Here is a 20,269-nt window from a genome sequence, read left to right on the forward strand (position 1 = left end):
AAAAAAAATAAAATGTGAATGAAGGATTCTAAGCAGAAATTAAAAGAGTAGATCTAAGAATAAATACCTTGTTTGATGCTCAATTACTCTGATACCAAATGATAAACACCCCCAATATTCATATTAGAGACATCACATCTAAAGATAGAATTAGATCTTTTAACAGTAAACAAGGTAGAATTGATAACCAATCAAAACACAATAGTAGCTAGGCTAGAGCACCTTGATTATAAAGATAAAATAAGCAAGTAGTCAATTTGCTTAAGTCGAAGTCTATTCAACAAATAAGGAAGAAATCATAAAGCTCTTACAATTAATAGCGATGGTTGAAAATCAATGCTCTCTTAATATTTGATATTAGCTATCCCCATTTTATGTCGAGGACAAGTATTTATATGAGTCACAAATAACTAATCTGTCACATGGCATAAAGAAACAAAAATAAAATATTTTAGAGGCTAGGCTCCAAGGTCCAATTGTGTGAAGCTAATCCATTTGTCCTCCAAAGGCCCAAGCCCAAACCCAATCTAATACTCTTGACGCCTCTAAAGCCTACTAACCAAACTTTGCGATTCCCTTACCCTTACTCTTGTAATTGAACCCTTGAACAATGGAAGTGGCTCCGGTGATGATGTCTCCTCATCATTATTATTCATATATATAATTATTATGAAAATTTGTGTCATAATATATTTTGCTGTGAATAATTTTTAGTTCAAATGATAGCATGTTATAGTAAGTTGCTTAATTATCATATGGTAAACACAATATTTTTTTTTTTATCGAGAGATAGACACACACATAATTCAGTGACAGAAATAAGTGCTTGTTAAAATCATAACAATTTTAACAAGATCCTTATTTACATATAAGTCATACACGCACACTGTCCATAACTGATGTGAGATTTTAAAAAATCAGCCCCTGAGCACACCCGACTAACTCACAAAACTCAATTAGGGTCACACCGAGATATTCAGCCTCATCTTTTGTTTAACAACTTTTTATTATATTTTGGTTCAAATCATTATATTAGGACGTGATGATATTGTTTCATTACAATTAAAAAAGAAAAATTGTACATTAATTTTAAATGTAGAGCTTAATTAATTAATCGACTGGTTTTTCAATTAAATCATTCAAATATAATATAATTTTATAAATCCATGAGTTGAAAAGACAATTATAATTGTTAAGGATTATTTATGAGCACCAATTAGTGATGAGCATACCATTTTAATTAGTAATGATAAAACAGAATTCTTTCCAGTATATGCTTTATTTTCAGTTAATATAAAGAATTATATATATATATATATAATAAAATTAATTTAAGTAGCAATTATAAATTTTTTATTATTAATAAATAATATTAAATTCATCTTTAAAATTAAAGATATCTCAAATTGGGCTTCAATTAATTATATTAAAAATAATTTTATGTTTGTTAACTATAATTTATTTAAAAAAATTTTAGATTATTTAAAATAATGAATATTCTTGATTATTAAAAAAATAATAAATTGCAGTAAATATGAGGCAAAACACGCCGACAATGTTTTGTTCCCGTCAAGCAATTTTCATCATTATCCGAATGAATCACCACTTGTGCTAATATTGACCGACCGCGCACCGCCCATCATCATGCATCACATGTCACCTCTAAGTCAATATCCCGCCGTTAAGTTTTCTACTCTTTGCAGGCCGTATCTGTGGCCAGTGTTTCTTTAACTTGTTTGGGCTGGATTCTGGCTTAGGCCCAAATTAATTAACCCTGTAACACAATTTTGATCAAGCAAGAGACTCGAGGAAGACTGGAAGAGAATGTTTTTGTTGAATAGAGAGTACAAGGGAGGATTTTTTTTTTTTTTTTTTTTGTTACATGCATAACAAGTTCATCTTTTACTCATCTTCATCCTCATCGGTTACAAATTTGCCAGTTCCAGGATTCAAAGCAGCAATGAAGAAGAAGATAACGTTGAACAAGACAAGGGGTTCGATTTCATTGACAGGAATTCCAGTCTCTATGTTGAGTTGAGCTAGAGCTCCTTTTCCTGTTATGATTTCTCCAATTAAAGAGAAAGCAATTCCAAGTTGAGCCAATCTTCCCACAAAGAGCTCGTTGGCCTTGGTGAATCCAAACAGAGGACCTTGGAATGGCAGAAAAAAAAAAGTGTTATTCTTGTATGCAAATTTTTTGGAATGTAGGCATAGAATTGCATAAATAAGTTGGTTAATTACCTCCTTCTTTGAGACCCAATGCTGACCTGAAACCTTTGCCAGGAGGGATGACTGCACCTTCAATGCCAGTGGGTGGGTCGTCGACAAATTTGCCACGGTCACCTAATGCTCCAATGGCTCCAAGCAGAGTGAAAAGGATAAAGAAAAGAAGAAGTGGTTCTGCTTCATAAATGGGAATTCCTGTCTCTAGGTTCAACTGTGCTAGAATTCCTTTTCCTGTTATTGCTTCACCCAACAAGGATGCCTGCAAATATTTGTTTCCAATCACCGTTATAAAATTGATTTCTCATTCTATTTCTCATTTATTTCACTCTTTCTCAAATAACAAGAGTAAAAATAAATAGTATTGGAGTAATTTTTAAAACTCTAAAATCTCGAATTTAAATTTTAAGCTAAATCAATTAAAAAGAATACTTTCGTATACATATTTATAATATTTATTCTATTACAAAACACATGTCCAATTATTTAATTACTAATCCACTAATAATGCTAATGTAGAAGAATCTTAATTTGATAAATATTTTTTTTATGGTAACAATCTCTTATTTCTCTTGATTATCAATGATTGTCTTTTCTGATTAAACAAAACTCTATTACCTAGGAAACATGTTTCTTCTTCTTCCTTCTACAGTCAGAAGACCCAATAATTCAGCTAGCTTTAATGCTTTTTTTTTATTATAGCGAATTGAAACCTGGACTCCTAGATTATTATAAGGATGCCATAGCTACTTGGCTATGCGCATGCCTGCTATAAGTTCATATTTTTTTATCAAATTTATTATTGAGCCACCATATCTATAAATTTCAAGTTCTAAATTAAGTAATAGATCTCCTGTAATAAACTATGAAAAGACAGTTAAAATTGAGTAATAATTACTAAAAGCTTACTGTAATCTCTGAAATATAAACAAAAATGAGAAAGAAGAAGAGGAAGAAGGAACTCACAGCAAAACCAAGCATAGCAACACGTCCCACAAACAGCTCATTCTGCTTAGTGAAACCGATTCCACCAGAGGTACCAAAAATACCATCTTCAACCTTGGGCTTAGGTTCAGCAGCCTACAATATTATTCAAGAAAATTCAAAATAAAGATCTTCCAGCAACTGCATATATGTATAAATCTCCTGCTAGATCTAATGGTAGGAAAAACAAAAGAAATGCCTTGCATACCTTCTTAAGAGGAGCCTTGGTTTTTGACTTGAAGAGAGCAAGTGTAGTGAATGTTTTAGAAGAAAAAGAAGAGTTTGAAGGAAGGGGATTGAAGAAGAGACGAGAGAAGGGTTTAGGCCTTAGTCTCTCAACTTGGAATTGGAGTAAAAGGTCTCTCTTCAAATTCACCACATTCTTAGTAGAAACACCAGACATGAACAGTATGGTTTGAGCCATTAAAGCTTAAACCTCTTCTAGGATCTTTAGCTTTTCGACTCTCTTGATAATGGTGAAGAAGCAGAATATTAAACGCTCCTTTAATTTGGTCTGCAAGTAATTGATATGAACTGTTTTAAAGGATGGAGCGAGTGAGTGAGTGAGATTTGTGCATGAAAATGTGGATATGGTGAGAGTTCTAATGACGGGCAGCTGAGTGACCACGTCGCTGTGTACTCCCTCTTTTCTTTTCTACTATATTATACAAATTACAAATTACTCCAATTGATAAAGATTTTTCATTTCTTATACAAGGATTCGACTTGAATATGCTAAAGCTAAAGCAAAAATACTCTGAGTGAAAATATTAAAAAAAAATAAAAATAAAATTAAAATTATATTGGTGGCTTTGAAAGACATTGTAATTGGTAAAAGAGAAGATAATGAGAATGAATGTGTGATAGGGAGGGAACTGGCTGCTGAGAGAAAGGAGAAAGGCACAGTTCTTAAGAATTTTCAATCAAGAAGGCAACAAAAATCCACGCAATTGTTGGAGACGCGAGCCACACAGTCACAAGCTCATCAAACCACACGTTAAAGCCAACGTGGCTTTTTGAACAGAGGAATCTTAAGCCACCAATGATTTGACACCTTAACAAGTTACATCGGCTTTTTATAAGAAAAATTATAATTTGAGAAATTTTTGAGGGAAAAGGAAAATAAAGGGTGGAATATTTTCCTTTTTGTTATTTTTAGTTGAAAAGAAGAAAAAAAAGGATATAATAAATTTATAATTTTATTATATATATATATATATATATATTTTTAATTTAAAAAAGAATAATTTTATAATTTTTATGTATAAATATATTTTTCTCTAAAAAAAAATAATAATAACAGAATAAATATTATTTTCTCTCTTTATTTTTTTTTCTAATCAAAGGAAAATATTAATTATTTTTTATTTTCTTTCTCTACTTATTTTTCTTTCCCTTTATTTTCCTCACATTTAAACAAGAACTAAAATTAAATCATAATCAATTACATGAGTCTATCATAAAATTAATTTTCAATTTCACTATATTAATACCATCATGATCAATAATTATAAAACTCTAGTTTTATCTCATCAGAAAGCTTGTTAGTAAGTGGGTGATGATTTATTGATGCAAGTGTATTGGGTCACTATGTATTTTGTTCCTCTTTGTTTTTCCTAATTCATGGAATTTGAAGCAGGTCCTTATTAAATAATTTTCTTACACTTTTCCCCCTATTAAGTTTTGCTATTAATTTGGGGTCTAATTGCTGCGTTTTTCCCTTCAGTTTGAACATGTGATTCAGCTTTCTCCCTGCTGTTGACTAATAGCTGTGCCAATCTCTGAATGTTAAATTTGCAAGGCTAATATATTGATATGGTGATAAGTTACAAAATTTGCATTGCAATTTGAATATTCGGCTGGCTTTCCTGGCCTCCAATTGGCACAAGGAATTTTGCATGGTGGATACACCCCTTGCACAACCTTATGGGCTCTCAACTCTACCATAGTCAAGCCCAACTCTCTTTTTTCTATGCTTTCTTCTGAGGCCCATGCCCATGTTTTTATTTTCTAGCCAAGGTGCTCAAGTTTTTTTTTTCTTTTTTTTTATTTGAGTTCTAACTAAGAGAAAATCAAAATTTTATAATTTTAAAGACAAGTTTAATATTATTAAAATCATACAATTAAAGAGTACTTTTCAATACCATTAAGTGTTGGCTGCAGTGGTATGACTCATTGCACTCTTAGAGAGATAATTTAAGTTTAATCTTTAGAAAAGGCATTGTTGAGAATGACAGTCAAGATTAAATTTCTATAAATTATAAAATATAAGTAAAAAAAATATCTTAATATAATAAAAAAAACTTTTAATGGCCAACTATTTACACATAGATATGGGGTGGATATAAATTTAAAAATAAATATTTTTTTAGTTTGGAAAATTGCACAAATTTAATACATTTGTTATTCATATTTAATCAATTTTTATATAAATAATTATTTAAATATGGAAATAAATTTTTTTATCAACATTTTATAGTATTTTTATCAAATAAATAAAAGAGCAGTGTAATTCTTTCAATAGAAATATTAGTTTTCTAAAAATATAAAATTTTATATAAAACAATATAGATTTATGCAAATTGAAGCGTTTTTATAATGTTAATTAATTTATGTAAAAATTAAAAACAAAATTAATAATTCAATCACATATTTATTCATAATTACATTACTATAATTATAGGAAATTATAGGAAATTTTACGTAATGTGATTTTAAATAGATTAAAATAAGAAAAAAATATTGAAAAAAAAAATTGAGTATGAATAATATAATGCCGAATCACACAAAGTATGGCGACAATTAAGGATGTAGACAATGAAATCAATTATTTTGATTAGTGAAATCAAATTATTTAATTAGTCATACAAATAGCCTATGATGCCTTCATTATCATGAACATAATAATTAGGGAAAGTGGCATCCTCTCATACATCATTATCACTCCCAAATAATTTATCACTTTTTATTCTTCATTTTAAACACAGATTACTCACTCAGATATTGATTATTCAAATCAAACAACTGCTTTGATGCTATTTATACCAACTTTTTTTTTTTTTAATTTCATTGCTATTAGGGGGCCAACATTCCAATGTTTAATGGTTATTAAATATATTAATTGAATTAAATAGAAATCACAAGAAAATCAAATATAATCGAAATCAATAATAAATATTTTAATATTACAAATAATCAATAATAAATTTTATATTTAAAATCATTAATCTTAAAAAGTGTAACTATAAAGTGTTACACTATATTTAAAGAAATATAACTACTCCTATAAAGTGTAGACTATATTTAAAGAAAAGAAAAAGGCTAGAGCATTGGTGCCGTAACTTGTCTGCTATAACTCGTAGGGATTGAAATCAAGTGGTAGAGCGACAAATTTTTCATATGGGTCCGCTTATTTATATCCCATCTATCTACGCAATTTCCCTTCCAATGTCTTTTTTTTTTTCTAAATAGATAGAGATATTCATTAATAAAAAAAAAAATTGCCCTGTTCAATATAAAATAAAATAAAATAAAAATTCAAAAAATACCCAACAGTCCATCTTCCTTATTGAAGCCGAAAAATTTGTAAAAGAAAACACAACCCGATGAAAATCACCCGAGCAATAGAGTTTCATTAACAATCATATAGCAGTAGAACAAATGAGTGGCGCCAAAGACATTGTAGCGCAATGACTGTAATGGCTACGAGAGTCTTAAAGCCATAAGAAAGTGCTAATAAAGTTCAAGAAACCGACTCAATCTGTAAAATAGATAGCAAACTCTAGTTGAGGAGGACCCCCTCATTCAAAGAATCACTAGGCATGAGTAGAGCTTTATAGGCTCTCTTAATCTCTTATTGCCACTTGAGGGATTGAGTGTTACATAGATGGCACCGATAATGTCCCTCAAAGATGTCAATCCCCTAAAACATAACTCAGTAATCACAAAATCAAAGGAGTATAAATATAGAAGCAAGCCATTTTTCATCGAAATTGATGAGTGCTGGAAAGAGCTATTTGCAACTCTCGCAGCCCTAGTCGATAATACTAGATGGTATAAGAAATAGAAGCAAATACAGCTATCGGCTATAACACACAAGTCCTCGTGTAAACACCCTCTTTCAAATAAACCTAGATTTGTGAAATCAAACACACGGATAAAATAATATTTATAGTCCTATCTCTAGGGGTGAGCAGATTTTGGTCTAAACCGAAAAATCAAATTGAGTCGAGTCAATTCAGTTCAATTTGTTCGATTTTAAAATTCAATTGATTCAGTTCGGTTTGTAAAATTTGATAATTTTGGTTAATAGGTTCGATTCGATTATTTTTATAAAAAACAAAAAAATCGAACCGAACCGAAATTATATATATATCAAGGAAACTCCAAGAATTTTGAGTTTTGATTTCTAAGGTTTTTTTTTTTATGTTTTTGTTATTGATATTTAATGTTAAAAATATGAAATTTTATAAAATTCAGTTCGATCAGTTTAAAACTGGATCAAACCGATATTTATCGGTTCGGTTCGGTTCTTTCTTAATGATCAATTTGATTTGTTTTTAAATTTCTTAATTTTTGATTTTTTATTTTCGCTAGGTTTATATATATATATATATATATATATATATATATATATATAAAGGAAACTCTAAGATTTTTGAGTTCTGATTTATAAGTTTTTTTATGTTTTTGTTATTGAGATTTAATTTTAAAAATATGAAATTTTACAAAATTCAGTTCGATCAGTTTAAAATTAGATCGAACCGATATTTATCGATTTGGTTCGGTTCTTTCTTAATGATCGATTTGATTTATTTTTAAAATTTTTTATTTTTATTTTTTTATTTTATCAGTTTAGTTTGATTCGAAACAGAACCGATCATTTACACACACCTATTTATTTCGGAGAGGGAACGGTGAAAAATCTATGCCTTATCTCATGCTGCACACTTCAATTACATGTGTACCTTTTGTTATATACTTCATTTTTTAATATAAAATTTTGTAATAAAATGATATTGTAATTTCAGTAATTTTATATTATGTTTAGTAAATTATAATATAATTAAATTTTAATAAAAAAATTAATTATATTATATTATATTAAATTACCATATACTAAACAAATTCTAAGATATTAAGGATAAAAATCTTGAAGAAGCATAGGATAAGAGTAGACTAGACATTAGATGGGTCCTCTAGCAAGAAAATAAAGAGCCTTCACCTCATGCATGATAAATGATAAATGTATTATATTCTCATGGCCCTTCTAAAATTTGTAGTGTCATCTCATCATGTGTCTTAAGGGTTTCTGGTTGGACTTCTAAGTCTCTTTCAGTACCCATCAATATTAGCACTAATTAATAGTGGAGAAAGGACACTCAAATTAATTTATAAAATGCTGAGTTCTAAGTTTTTGACATAAAGTTCAATATTAGATAACATTTTCAAATTTTAAATTCATATAATACAAATTAATTTTTTGCACTTGCTTCTAATTAAATAAGTTAATTTTTTATACTTTTTGAAAATTTAAAATTCTTTAACTCGTTTATACTAATCTCTTAAATAAATGATTATTTTAATAATTAAGAAGAATAAAGACCTGAATAAATAATATATTTTAAATCATTGATCTAACCATTCAACTAATTAAATAATTTTAATTTAATTTTCATTGATTTTTTTTTTTCATTTTTTTTGGTTATCCTTGGAATGGGCATTTACAGTACATTACAGTGAAGTCTTTCCCAGCACAACGTGCAATCCCAAATTTCCTACCGAAAATCAGCAGAGATATCAGGATATCAAAAAGCCTAGAGCTACAACAGACTGAGACAGACAGAGAGATGACAGGAAATACCCACTTGGATATATGACTCCCTTAGATATAAGGTTTACGGCTAATGCACGTCATTGATTTAATTCAATCATATGAAAAGGGGCATACCATTAACCTCGAGATAGGTTCTAATTATAGCATAATTAGAAATTAATGTTAAGAACGAAATGTAATATTTTTTTCTCTTCTGAAAATTGCAGCCTTTTACATAATATATGTGTATATTTTTTTTCATTATATTAATTCCTTATTATTAACTTAAAATTTTATTAGTTTATAATTAAAAAAATATAATTAAAAAATTTAATGTAAAAATTTATATGTTTACAATATATATATATATGGAAATGAAAATTATAATTTTGAAATGTTTATTTAATTAATGTTATAAAATCAATTTTAATGTTATAAAATTTGAAGCCCTAGATAAGGTAATTATATTAAAAAAAGTGAGACAAATATAGTTTAATTAAAATAAATAAATAAAAGGAGATGCCTCAAAATTCAAAAAGGACATGTCTATGCAATGTTTAAAAATTAAAAAAAAAAAATAATTAAATATAATATTTGTGATTGAGCTCTTTACTGTTTTTTATGTCATTTTCTACAAAAATCCTAATCCACGGGCGGGAATAAGAGAGGCCAATTCAAAATCAGTACTAATTAAATAACATGAAAGAAATTTTTTTTTTTTTTAATTTCAACTCAAATTTATTTTTTTTAAAAATATAATTTTACATATTGATGAAAAATTTTAATTATTTCAAAATTTTTATAATTAAAATATATTAAATATAATTTAAAAATTAATTTTTAATAATGTTTAGTTCATTTCACAGCCAAACATTCAGAGTCACGTGCTCCTTTCTTTTTTTTTTTTTTGTAATTATTCAAAGAAAAGCAAAGTAATAGCTACCAAACAAGAAATAGAAACCCACATTATCTGATACCTTTGTAAGCAGTTGTTGTTGTTGTTGGTCTATCTGGAAATTTATATTTCCACTAACATTCCATAGGTTTTTGCAGGGCTTTTAAAGTTTTCTCTTTCTTTTATTCGTTGTGTTTCTGCAATCTGGCATCCATATTTTGTTTCACATTTATAGCTTAATTGGTTCCCATCTGATCTCGTGGGTTGCTTGGGCCTCCAATCAAAGGTATTTGATCTGGGTCTTTGTTCCTATAAACTATATTATGTTTATTTTACTTATTTTGAAATACTTGAGAGGATTTTTGGCCTTAAATCTTTGATGAATCGCTTATGTTTTGGATCCTCTGTTTTGGGTTCTGGGTTTTCTAGTTCTGTGTATCGTATTTTGTGAATAGCTACTGTTTCATTGATGCTGATTTCAGCTTCTCTACTTTGGGGCATCTTTGTTTTTGGGAACTGTTCTTAATTGTTGGGTTGTTCCCATTTTGTGATTGACATAATGGGTGTCTGCTGATTTCACTGTTCAATGTTGTTCAAAACCATTCATGTTGCTTGATGGTGTTGCTGGAGCTAACAATCTCACCATCTTCCACATCCGAGCTTGCTACTGATATCCTTTTTTCCCTTTATCTTCTGCTATTTGGGCAGTTAAAAGGGTAATTTAAAAAACAAAGAATTTTTTTTTAGGGGTGTTATGGGGTGAATTGGAAGCAAAGCTGATAAATGAGAAGAGAAGTGATCTTTTTGTCTAATGTTTGAGTTTGTTGAGAGAGGGTAAGTAGTTCTGGTTATTAAGAGGCTTGCCTGCTGCATCCACAGCATGCAATAGAAATTTGTTTTGGGTATCCACTATTATGCTATGTGAGAGAGAGCTTGTGTGTGTTTGTGATTTGCTTCATTTTAATGGTCTGCAATTATGTGCAGATAAATATTATTTGATGAGATAAAGCTGGACTCCCAGATTTTGTGATGGAAAAGAGGAAATGGCTGTGGAAGAGGAAGTCTTCGGAGAGGAGCCCTGGTGAAACTGAGAGTTCAGGATCAATATCTTCGCATTCTGAGAGATTCTCTGATGACCAAGTAGGTGGCTATGATACAAGAACCCCACCCCAGCCCCCACAATTAGGATTTTAACATTGGTTTTTAGCTGTAGTGTTGTTCTAGACGAGTCTATACAAGCTTTTAACTTTTCAATGAAATTTTGAGGCATTGATGAATATGACATATATCTATTCCTTCCTTACCATTTCAATAGTTTGGTTATTAGACTCCCTTCGAAATTTCTCACTAGTTATCCACAATTTATTCAAAAAGAAGTATTTCAATTAGGAAGAGAGTTTATTGCAGATAACTCTCAAGACATTTCTTCATTGGCTATCCTTAAGTTGATCTCTTTTCAAAATAAGTTGATCTATACATGTGATAAAATTTACTATTTCAAGCCTTATTGTAGGCATCATAGGGGTTTGAAGCACAGCCTTTCAAATTGTAGTTTGATGTCAACACTTGTTTAAGCAAATGGCATACTTGAACATTGTTGTGAACGGTAATCTGAAAACTTTAATTGTATTAAAATCTGAAGAAAACTGAGCTTGGATTAGAGACACAGATTTGATGTAATATGATAGATACTTGGAGTAGGCATCAGAAACTACGACTCACGAATTTGTTATATCTTTGTCTTTCAGAACTAAGGCTGAGCTCTTCTTGATGGCAAGCTTGGATTTCTTTGTGATGCAGTTAGAAATCCAGCTGTAGGTCTCATAAAAAAAGGCATGCATTGGCAATTCCTTCACTGCATGGTTGACAAGTGTTGTATCCAGATAATGAGGAAATTAAACTAAGAAAAAAGCTATAATATATTCTAAGTTATTTTGAAGGTTTAAAGCAGTGAAAACTCTCCTTGAAAGGTGTATTTGTAAAGGGAACTAGAGAGAGTCAAAATTCCTTTGAAGAAGTCACCTTGGTCATATGAAATACTTATATGGACATTGGGATATTAAATTGTCAAAGGGATCATCGTTGGTTGGGCATACATATGATTAGCAGAAAACTGACTACGCTACTTCCTGTGTTTCTTCATCAATTGTAGTGATGTTTGTTTTCATGCTTCATTAAGGACAAATATGGTTTAGTTAGTTCGCTCCTGTTTAGGATGACATTGGTTTTTTCTTGTTAATTGCCAATATTGGCTCTGTTTGTGTTGATTTCACCCATTCTCATAATTGAAGCAGGACACCTTGAAGGCATCCCCAAATACTGATACTCAATCTCCTGAAGTCACATCAAAAACTTCTGTCAGGGATGAGGATGTCAATGATACTGTTAAGATTTTAACAGAAAGGTTATCAGCTGCTCTTGTGAATGTTAGTGCCAAAGATGACTTGGTGAAGCAGCATTCTAAAGTTGCTGAAGAAGCTGTTGCAGGTATTTAATTTTTTTTGGGTACATATTATTTAATTAAATACTAATGTGTATTTGTTTGTATATTTTTACAATGAACTAAAACAATGCGCTGTCCTATATACATATTTTTGCCAAAAAAATCAGTTGGAAAGGAATCGCCATAACTCTTTGTGTAGAGGAGCATATTTAAAGTTGAATTCTCCAAGATGGGTGTTTTTTATTTTTTGGGGTTGGATTCTGCATGATGAGTTTTCTCTAGTGGATATGGCAATTTTTATTCAATTTTGAACTTATAGATGCGGAAATTTCCTCAATAAAATTTTAGGATGGGAAAGGGCCGAAAATGAAGTAGCTGCTCTAAAGAAACAACTCGAAGCTGCCATTCAGCAGAACTCTGCAATGGAAGATCGGGTAAGCCATCTGGATGGGGCCCTCAAGGAGTGTGTTAGGCAGCTGAGACAAGCAAGAGAGGAGCAGGAAGAAAAAGTCTACGAAGCTTTGGCAAGGAAAACACGTGAATGGGAATCCACTAAATCTGAGCTTGAGAACCAGCTTGTCAAGCTGAAGACAGAAGCAGAAGCGGCAAAGTCGCAATCTCCACCTCAAATTGATCCAGAAATATGCTATAAGCTTGAGTTTTTGGAGAAAGATAATGCATCCCTGAAGCTTGAGCTCCTATCTCTATATGAGGAGCTAGAAGTCAGAACCATTGAAAGGGACTTGAGTACCCAAGCAGCTGAAACAGCAAGCAAGCAACATTTGGAGAGCATAAAGAAAGTGGCAAAGATTGAGGCTGAATGTCGTAGGCTAAAAGCCATGGCTTGCAAATCAACATCACTTAATGATCATAAAACTTCTACTGCCTCTTCAATTTATGTTGAATCTCTCACTGATAGTCAATCAGACAGTGGGGAGAGGCTTAATGCAGTGGATCTGGATGCCCGCAAAATGAGTTGTTCAGAGCCACACAAATGTGATCCAAGTCGCTCAGACTCATGGGCATCAGCATTGATTGCTGAACTTGATCAATTCAAGAACGACAAAACTGTTAATCGAGGTCTTCCATCCTCAGCAACTGAAATCAATCTCATGGATGATTTTCTTGAAATGGAACGACTTGCTGCTTTGCCTGAGACTGAAAATGAAGCTTGTCATTCTGAACCAGAAGCTGTAGGGAAACAATCTATTGATGCAGAAAGCTCATTAAGAGCTGAACTTGAAACCATGATTCATCAGACAGCTGAATCAGAAGGGAAGCTCCAGAAAATGGAAGTAGAAAAAGTTGAATTGGAAGAGAAGCTACAGAAGATGGAAGTAGAAAAAGTTGAATTGGAAGATAAGCTACATAAGATGGAAGTAGAAAAGGTTGAATTGGAAGAAAAGCTAGAGAAAATACAAGACAATAGAACTGAATTGGAGATGGTTCTCACTGTAAGTCAGGAAAAGAATGAAGAATTTCAAATTCAGCTGAAGGAGGCTGAACTAAAGTCAGAGGAACTGCAACAGGAGTTATCAATGGCAAATGAATCAAAGCAAAAAATTGAATCTCAACTTGTAAGCATGGAAGTAGAGGCTCGGACAATGGCTTCAAAGGTTAATTCATTAGAAGTAGAGGTTGAAAAGGAAAGGGTTCTGTCAGCAGAAATTGCAGTCAAGTGTCGGGCATTAGAAGAAGAGCTATCTGAAAAGAACAAGGAAGTTGAACTCCAGAAATCTGCTAGCTCTAATAGCGAACTGAAGATAAAGCAGGTTAATATTCAATTACTGTCATTTTCTGCATTATATTCATATTTCCGTTATACTCTATCATGCATTTATGGACATTAGATTGGTCAGAACAAGGCACAGTGTGTCCCACATATAATAAGTGTGAAACTTGTCTGACAGGAAGACCTAGCTGCAGCTGCTGGAAAACTTGCTGAATGCCAGAAAACAATAGCATCTCTAGGGAAGCAACTGAAATCTCTAGCAACCCTAGAGGACTTCTTAATAGACACTGCAATCCTACCAGAATTTGGTGCAGGAGGATCCCCGATGTCTAGAGCTAGTGGAGAACCTTGGAAGTTACATTCTAGTGATACATTCTCACCTAAAAGGGATTCCAGCTCTTCAAGAATAGCCAGTGAGAATTCTGTTTCTGTAGTAAATAAAAATGAAGGGCACTCGCCGCCATCTTCTCCGTTGTCAGCTTCAAATCATAGCAGTTCTGAGAATAACCGAAATGGGTTTGCAAAATTTTTTTCTAGAAGCAAGAATGGAATACAACTAGAAATTTAGCAAGTATCAGATCAGGAAAGAAGAAAAACAGCTATATATTGATGATTTCTTGATTGTAAAAGCTGGAAATTTATTGGATGTTGATTAAATGCTATTTAATCAGCATTACTTATATCACTTGATTTTATTATACATGAATGATCACATTCAATTGAAGCTTTTGATTGTTTAGTGTGTAGTTATACACTGCATTGAAAAGCTTCTGTTTTGTTGAAGATTTAGCTGATTTGAGTTCCTTCTGTTGTGCTATTTTATCATCGCATTGCATGGAAAGAGTTGACAGAGGCAATTGAAATTCTACTTACCTCAGGGTAACTCGGAAGCTGTGAGACCTGCGCGCTGGCCACCTTCATTAGTCAAGATTCACACTGGCTCATTTGGGTTGCAGATTTACCCAGTTGGCTAGTAGTTGAACCAAATACAATCAAATTAATTGAACATAAATATGTTATTGTAATTATTTTTTCCCTTTTAAATGAGATAAACATAACAGATGGTTTGATCTTATATTTTTTTTAAAACCATGGGGAATGAAAAAATTTTGATTCGAGTAATGTGGTCGTTATTTCTTTAAAGTTATGTAAATAAATTTGCCAAATTACAACGGACGGTTCCATGGTGTAGTGGTTAGCACTCTGGACTTTGAATCCAGCGACCTGGGTTCGACTCCCGGTGGGACCTTTCATTGCATTTTTTTATTCTTTTATTTATTTATTTATTGAGTTTGACCTAACTAGCAGTTTAAAAGCCAGCATTTGATTCCAGAGAATCCTCATTTTATCTGCAAAATATTAAAATATCACAAGGTAATTTAAATAATTTAAATGTGAAAAAAAAAAAAACCATTGAATAGAATGAAATTGGAGGCAATGAATCTCGTTACTGCATAAAACTCATTACAACAGATTGTTGGAAATAGGGGTGAGCAATCGGTTCAAACCGAACCGAACCGAACCGAACCGAATTAAATTATCAAAACCGAACCGCCAATTTTAGAAACCGAACCGAACCGAAATTAGTGAAAAACCGAATCAAACCGAACCGCTTTAATTCGGTTCGGTTCGGTTTAGACCGATCAGTTTGATTTTTGATTGATTTTTTAATTTAGACTTGATTTTCAAGTTCTTTGGTCTAATTTTAACTTTGGTTTGAACCTAATAACCATTAATCAATGAAATTAAATAATTAATATACATATAATTAAATATAATTCATAAATTTTCCATAAAAATAAATTAATTCAAAAATCGATTCGGTTCGATTTAGTTCAATTTGACTATATAAATCACTATTCGGTTCGGTTCGGTTTTTTCTCTTCAAAACCGAACCGAACCGAAATAACCGAAATTTTTATAAATTAAAGATTGAACCGAATTGAATCGCTTCGGTTCGGTTTTTCGGTTTGGACCGTATAGTGCTCAGCCCTAGTTGGAAAACAATCATGTTCCCTTTGCTCACAATTTACAAAGCTAGTTGCTTTCATCAGAGGATATTACAGTGGGATAAAGGCAACTGCAACCCCAACATTCAAACAATCTAAATTAAAAAATTTCCAGGAAAAAAAAAATCAGATACACACTCCTTTTGCCCCTCATTCTTGGGGTCATTCACCATGATTATGACTACTTTTATGAGGATTTCTCTCTCTTTTGAATGCATTAAAAAGATCAATGCCAAGACCAACATTGAGCAAATTCATTCCAGCCATCCCAAACAAAGCAAGTGGCAACTGCACACCCCTTTCAAACTTGGAAGCATCTCCGATTAGCTTGATGGTGATGAGAATGTGAGACATAGATCTTGCGAAAATGAAAGTGACCCAATTAAGAAACCATTCTAACTTCACAATTTTGCTCTTAGCATCCCGAACACCAGCCATCCGTCGCACTTTCCTAACATGTAGGAAGATTGAATGCAGCTGTAATATGAAAAGAACTTTAGAATTGTAAAATTGTACCATTGACTGGTTCTCACACCATTCCGAAGAGTCTACCTACAGGTTACAGCTACAATTCCTCCAGAAAAGATGAAAATCAATAAAGAAAATGTAGAAGAAAGACCTTCAGCCATTAAGCTCAATTTGGCCTCTCCTTTAAAATGTTGATAGCAAGAATAAGGACATGCCTTCCAGGATTTATCCTTCGTAGCACAACAGTATGAAAAGAAGAAATAGAACCTTGGTAGCTTAGATTTTCTCAATCACATATATGCAACATAAAAACCCTATCAAAGCACAAGTCCCACACTTTAACCAATAGAAAATTTTGTTTCCTTTGAAATAAAGAGCCATTACGAATCAAGATTTAATGTAATTTTCACTATTCGCCTGAGATTGATTAATTTCAAAATTTCAGCATTTAATTTCAAGCTTCACAAAGGTGGTCTAAAACCAAGTCAAAGTTACACTAATTGCACCAAGTGAAAGGTATTTGTGAGGGTCTGATACCTTTTCCCTGAGAAATTTTCTTGAGTTGCAAACATCTAAATGAAATCCCACTATTGTTGTGACTTGTGAGAATGATTTCAGATACAAATGAAGCTTACACATTACAGCTTTGGGCTTGCTTATAATGATGGTGGATATATATGATATCATATACCTAATATTCACAATATCATACAAGTTATCGCTTACTTTAAATTTGTTTGTTGAAATAATGTTTTGTTCATCATCTAAAACATGAATGATGAACCTCACCTAAAAGGCATATAATTTTCCATATCTAAGGGGAGCAGCCCTATTTCACTAAGCCTGCTCCTAAACATTTTGACCATTACAGAAAAGAAAACTTTTCTGAACTTGAGTGAAAGGAAAAATGCGTGAGACTTGAACAATCATGTATTGATATTTTAAAAAAAAATTACATTTAGATGGAGAAAAGACTCCATGAGACGTACCTCACAAATCAGAGTGAGAATAAGGTAGTTGACTGTGGCATTTCGATACAGAGCCAGTGTAAAGCAAATGAGAAGTATCAGATGGTGCATGAGGATGGAAGGGATCAAGCCACTGTATAATCGGTACAGCAGCATATCCAACTGATCATATGCAAAATAACCACACGAGAAACACAAAGTGGGGTATGCCAATTCCCATGTACCTCCAACCAGTTGTGAATGCTCAAACAACCCATCTGAACCAGTTTTTAAACACTGATGGACTAAAATGAAAACCACTGCACAAGAGGCAGACATAAATACCGAATCAATAACAGCAAATCTCAGCAAAAGAAATGCCAAAATGTTGCAACAGGAGAAGCAATGATATTCTTCATTGATAATTTAATCACTATTTTCACAACCACAAGTTTTACGGTAAATTAAATTGGAAATGGGTAAACATGACTGATTATATAAAAACTTGACCGTCTGACAAAGGCAACAAAACCAACCTATGAAAATGATTGATAAGCACATATGTAGGCTTGATAAATGATAAATAGATATGGTCAATCTGTGAGAGTAGTTACGTGCATCCCATTTTGTTCTTGCTCTAGCGGCCAAGGTTCCAGTCTAGGCGTAATTGGTTCTTTAATACTCCAAAAAGATACATTGTAGCTCTTTATCGCTTATCTAACCACAACCAATGGTCTTTTCTCCAGTAACTGATAAGTGATTAATGAGTTAATAGCAAATCAAAGATTTCAACCCAGACTCGATTGAAGCATGAGTTTAAAAGACAGATAAGTGAACCAGACTGGCATCATTTCTCTCTCGCTCAATTTTTTTTTCTTTAAAAAAAAAAATCAAATGTTGGATTTGATTGATTCAAACCGGATTGAACCAGAATTAGAATCAAGAGTAACCAGCGATATGGTCCCAAACCCTCGGTTCTAGGGACTGAATCAGCACGCCACTGGCAAAGTCTAGGACAAGGTTTCTGGGAAAAAAAAAAAAGCTTTTATCTTGAAAATATTTGACCATAATCAGAAGCTTAGGACCGACAAGCACTATATCCTCAAAGAGTATTAATTCTAAACTAAATTATGTTTGAGATTAATAGCTTAAATCCTGTTCATGTTATACCACAAACCTGTTTTCAAGGTTCAACATGAGATTGCCATTATTCCTGATGTTTCCCTCAACAAAATTGTTTGCATTCATTTAAAGTCTTGAAAACCTTTCAACACCATCCATTTTATTTTTTCTGGCCTCAGTTCAAGAACTTCCTCTTGTCTATAAATGTCAACTGCACAAGACTTAAATATTATTTCACTTGAGTTTGAAACTCTCTCTGTCTCTCAGCCGCTACACTTAAGATTTCATCACTGAATTTCTATTTTCTTGCATACTCTCCCCCACCATAAATTATATTAATTGACCATAACAAATGGAATAACTGTCCTACAAGGTAGTGACACAACAAGTAATCTCTTAAAGAGCCTTCAAATTCAAGCTTTCAGTATTACACAGCCTTACAGATACTACCAGCACAAGTCTCGAACAACTTGGCCATCTGAACCGCATTAATTTACTTGAGTATACAATGCATGGTCCATTCTTAACCAACCTATACAAAATTTTTTTTGTTATTCAAAATCCATGCTGCAGACAACAGAAAAAAAAAAAAAAAAAACAGTGACCCTCGATATTTATGGTTAGTACCTAGTAGGATAACTCACTTCTATCGAAATAATTAAACTTAACCAACATACCCAGAAAAAGAAACAATCAAAAGCAACAGAGTTACAGCATACCCACATGAAAAAAATAAAAACACAAGCACAAACCCAAAGAAAAAAATAGGGAATAAAGCAAACAATAACAAAGAAACAAGAACCTGAAACGGAGGTGATAATGGAGTGGAGTAGAGAAACAGAGGTGTTAACAAATAGAGGGTCACGAGAGACGAAAAATCGAATGACCCAGTTGGCTATCTGGAACAAGAAAGTTCCTGCAATAATCCAAAGTAGCTCCCTGCGCTTATTGAATAGAATCTCAAACCAAACAGAGACTAACCACAGAATGAGAGTGGCAAAAAAGAAAGGGCCAGCCCTGTTGTCGTTTCGATTATGAGCGGTCCTGGTCCTCGCCATTTGTGTAGTGGTCTCTGCCCTGTACACAGAGAGCAACGAAGAAGAATGAGATATTTTGAAGGGCTTACATGGTAGTTGTGATTTGTGAAGAGATGATGGAAGAGTGGAAATTACAGAATTAAAGATTGCTTCTAGCGCCCGCTATCGCTTGGTTCTTGGCTCCCGTTTTCCATAAAAGAGCCACCACCCATCATTCGACCCGAATATCCGGATCCGGCCGACAAAAATAATTACTATTTTATTATTTTTAAATAAAATTACTATTTAACCTACCAAATTCTAATAAAATTAATTATTTTATCTTCTATTTTGAAAGATTAAATAATTAATTCATGTATTTCTACTCGATTTATTTTAAATTAAATTTTTTATTAATTAATATATTTTAAAAAAATTATCGTTAAGATAAATAAATAGTTAAATATTTAAAAAATATAAAATTATATAATTATATTTTCTAAATTACAATGATTGGATTGGTTTAAATTACCATAAAAAATAATAAAAATTTTAAAAATAAATAAAATATAAATATAAAAAATAATAAATATATATTTTTTAAAATAAAAATTA

At 31.9% G+C, this 20,269-nt stretch overlaps 3 protein-coding genes and 1 non-coding gene across 6 annotated transcripts; 2 read left to right on the forward strand and 2 right to left on the reverse strand.

The window, feature by feature from the left end:
* Positions 1–1,812: 1,812 nt before the first annotated feature.
* LOC110640435 (photosystem II 22 kDa protein, chloroplastic) lies at positions 1,813–3,994 on the reverse strand. Its single transcript, XM_021791740.2, has 4 exons — positions 3,416–3,994; positions 3,190–3,303; positions 2,242–2,485; positions 1,813–2,150 (listed from the first exon to the last, which is right to left on the reverse strand). The coding sequence occupies exons 1-4, from the start codon at positions 3,629–3,631 to the stop codon at positions 1,903–1,905; spliced, it is 822 nt and encodes a 273-aa protein (XP_021647432.2). The 5' UTR covers positions 3,632–3,994; the 3' UTR covers positions 1,813–1,902.
* A 5,982-nt stretch (positions 3,995–9,976) lies between these two features.
* LOC110640428 (filament-like plant protein) lies at positions 9,977–14,875 on the forward strand. 2 transcript variants are annotated; one of them, XM_021791730.2, is made up of 5 exons: positions 9,977–10,203; positions 10,902–11,057; positions 12,209–12,404; positions 12,709–14,132; positions 14,271–14,875. In XM_021791730.2, the coding sequence occupies exons 2-5, from the start codon at positions 10,947–10,949 to the stop codon at positions 14,658–14,660; spliced, it is 2,121 nt and encodes a 706-aa protein (XP_021647422.2). In that variant the 5' UTR covers positions 9,977–10,203; positions 10,902–10,946; the 3' UTR covers positions 14,661–14,875. The 2 variants fall into 2 exon arrangements, with proteins under 2 accessions (XP_021647422.2, XP_021647423.2); XM_021791731.2 differs by having other exon boundaries at positions 9,978–10,203; positions 12,212–12,404.
* A 394-nt stretch (positions 14,876–15,269) lies between these two features.
* Positions 15,270–15,341, forward strand: TRNAQ-UUG (transfer RNA glutamine (anticodon UUG)). The gene has a single exon. It is a non-coding gene; the product is annotated as a tRNA-Gln (tRNA).
* A 752-nt stretch (positions 15,342–16,093) lies between these two features.
* Positions 16,094–19,921, reverse strand: LOC110640431 (uncharacterized). Of its 2 annotated transcripts, XM_021791735.2 has the most exons (4): positions 19,811–19,921; positions 19,441–19,715; positions 17,559–17,836; positions 16,094–16,578 (listed from the first exon to the last, which is right to left on the reverse strand). In XM_021791735.2, exons 2-4 carry the CDS (start codon positions 19,694–19,696, stop codon positions 16,264–16,266), a joined length of 849 nt encoding a protein of 282 aa, XP_021647427.2. In that variant the 5' UTR covers positions 19,697–19,715; positions 19,811–19,921; the 3' UTR covers positions 16,094–16,263. The 2 variants fall into 2 exon arrangements, with proteins under 2 accessions (XP_021647427.2, XP_057987310.1); XM_058131327.1 differs by having other exon boundaries at positions 19,441–19,831.
* Positions 19,922–20,269: the final 348 nt, after the last annotated feature.

This window comes from Hevea brasiliensis, chromosome 12 (genome assembly GCF_030052815.1).
Source record: "Hevea brasiliensis isolate MT/VB/25A 57/8 chromosome 12, ASM3005281v1, whole genome shotgun sequence".
Taxonomy (NCBI): Eukaryota; Viridiplantae; Streptophyta; class Magnoliopsida; order Malpighiales; family Euphorbiaceae; genus Hevea; species Hevea brasiliensis.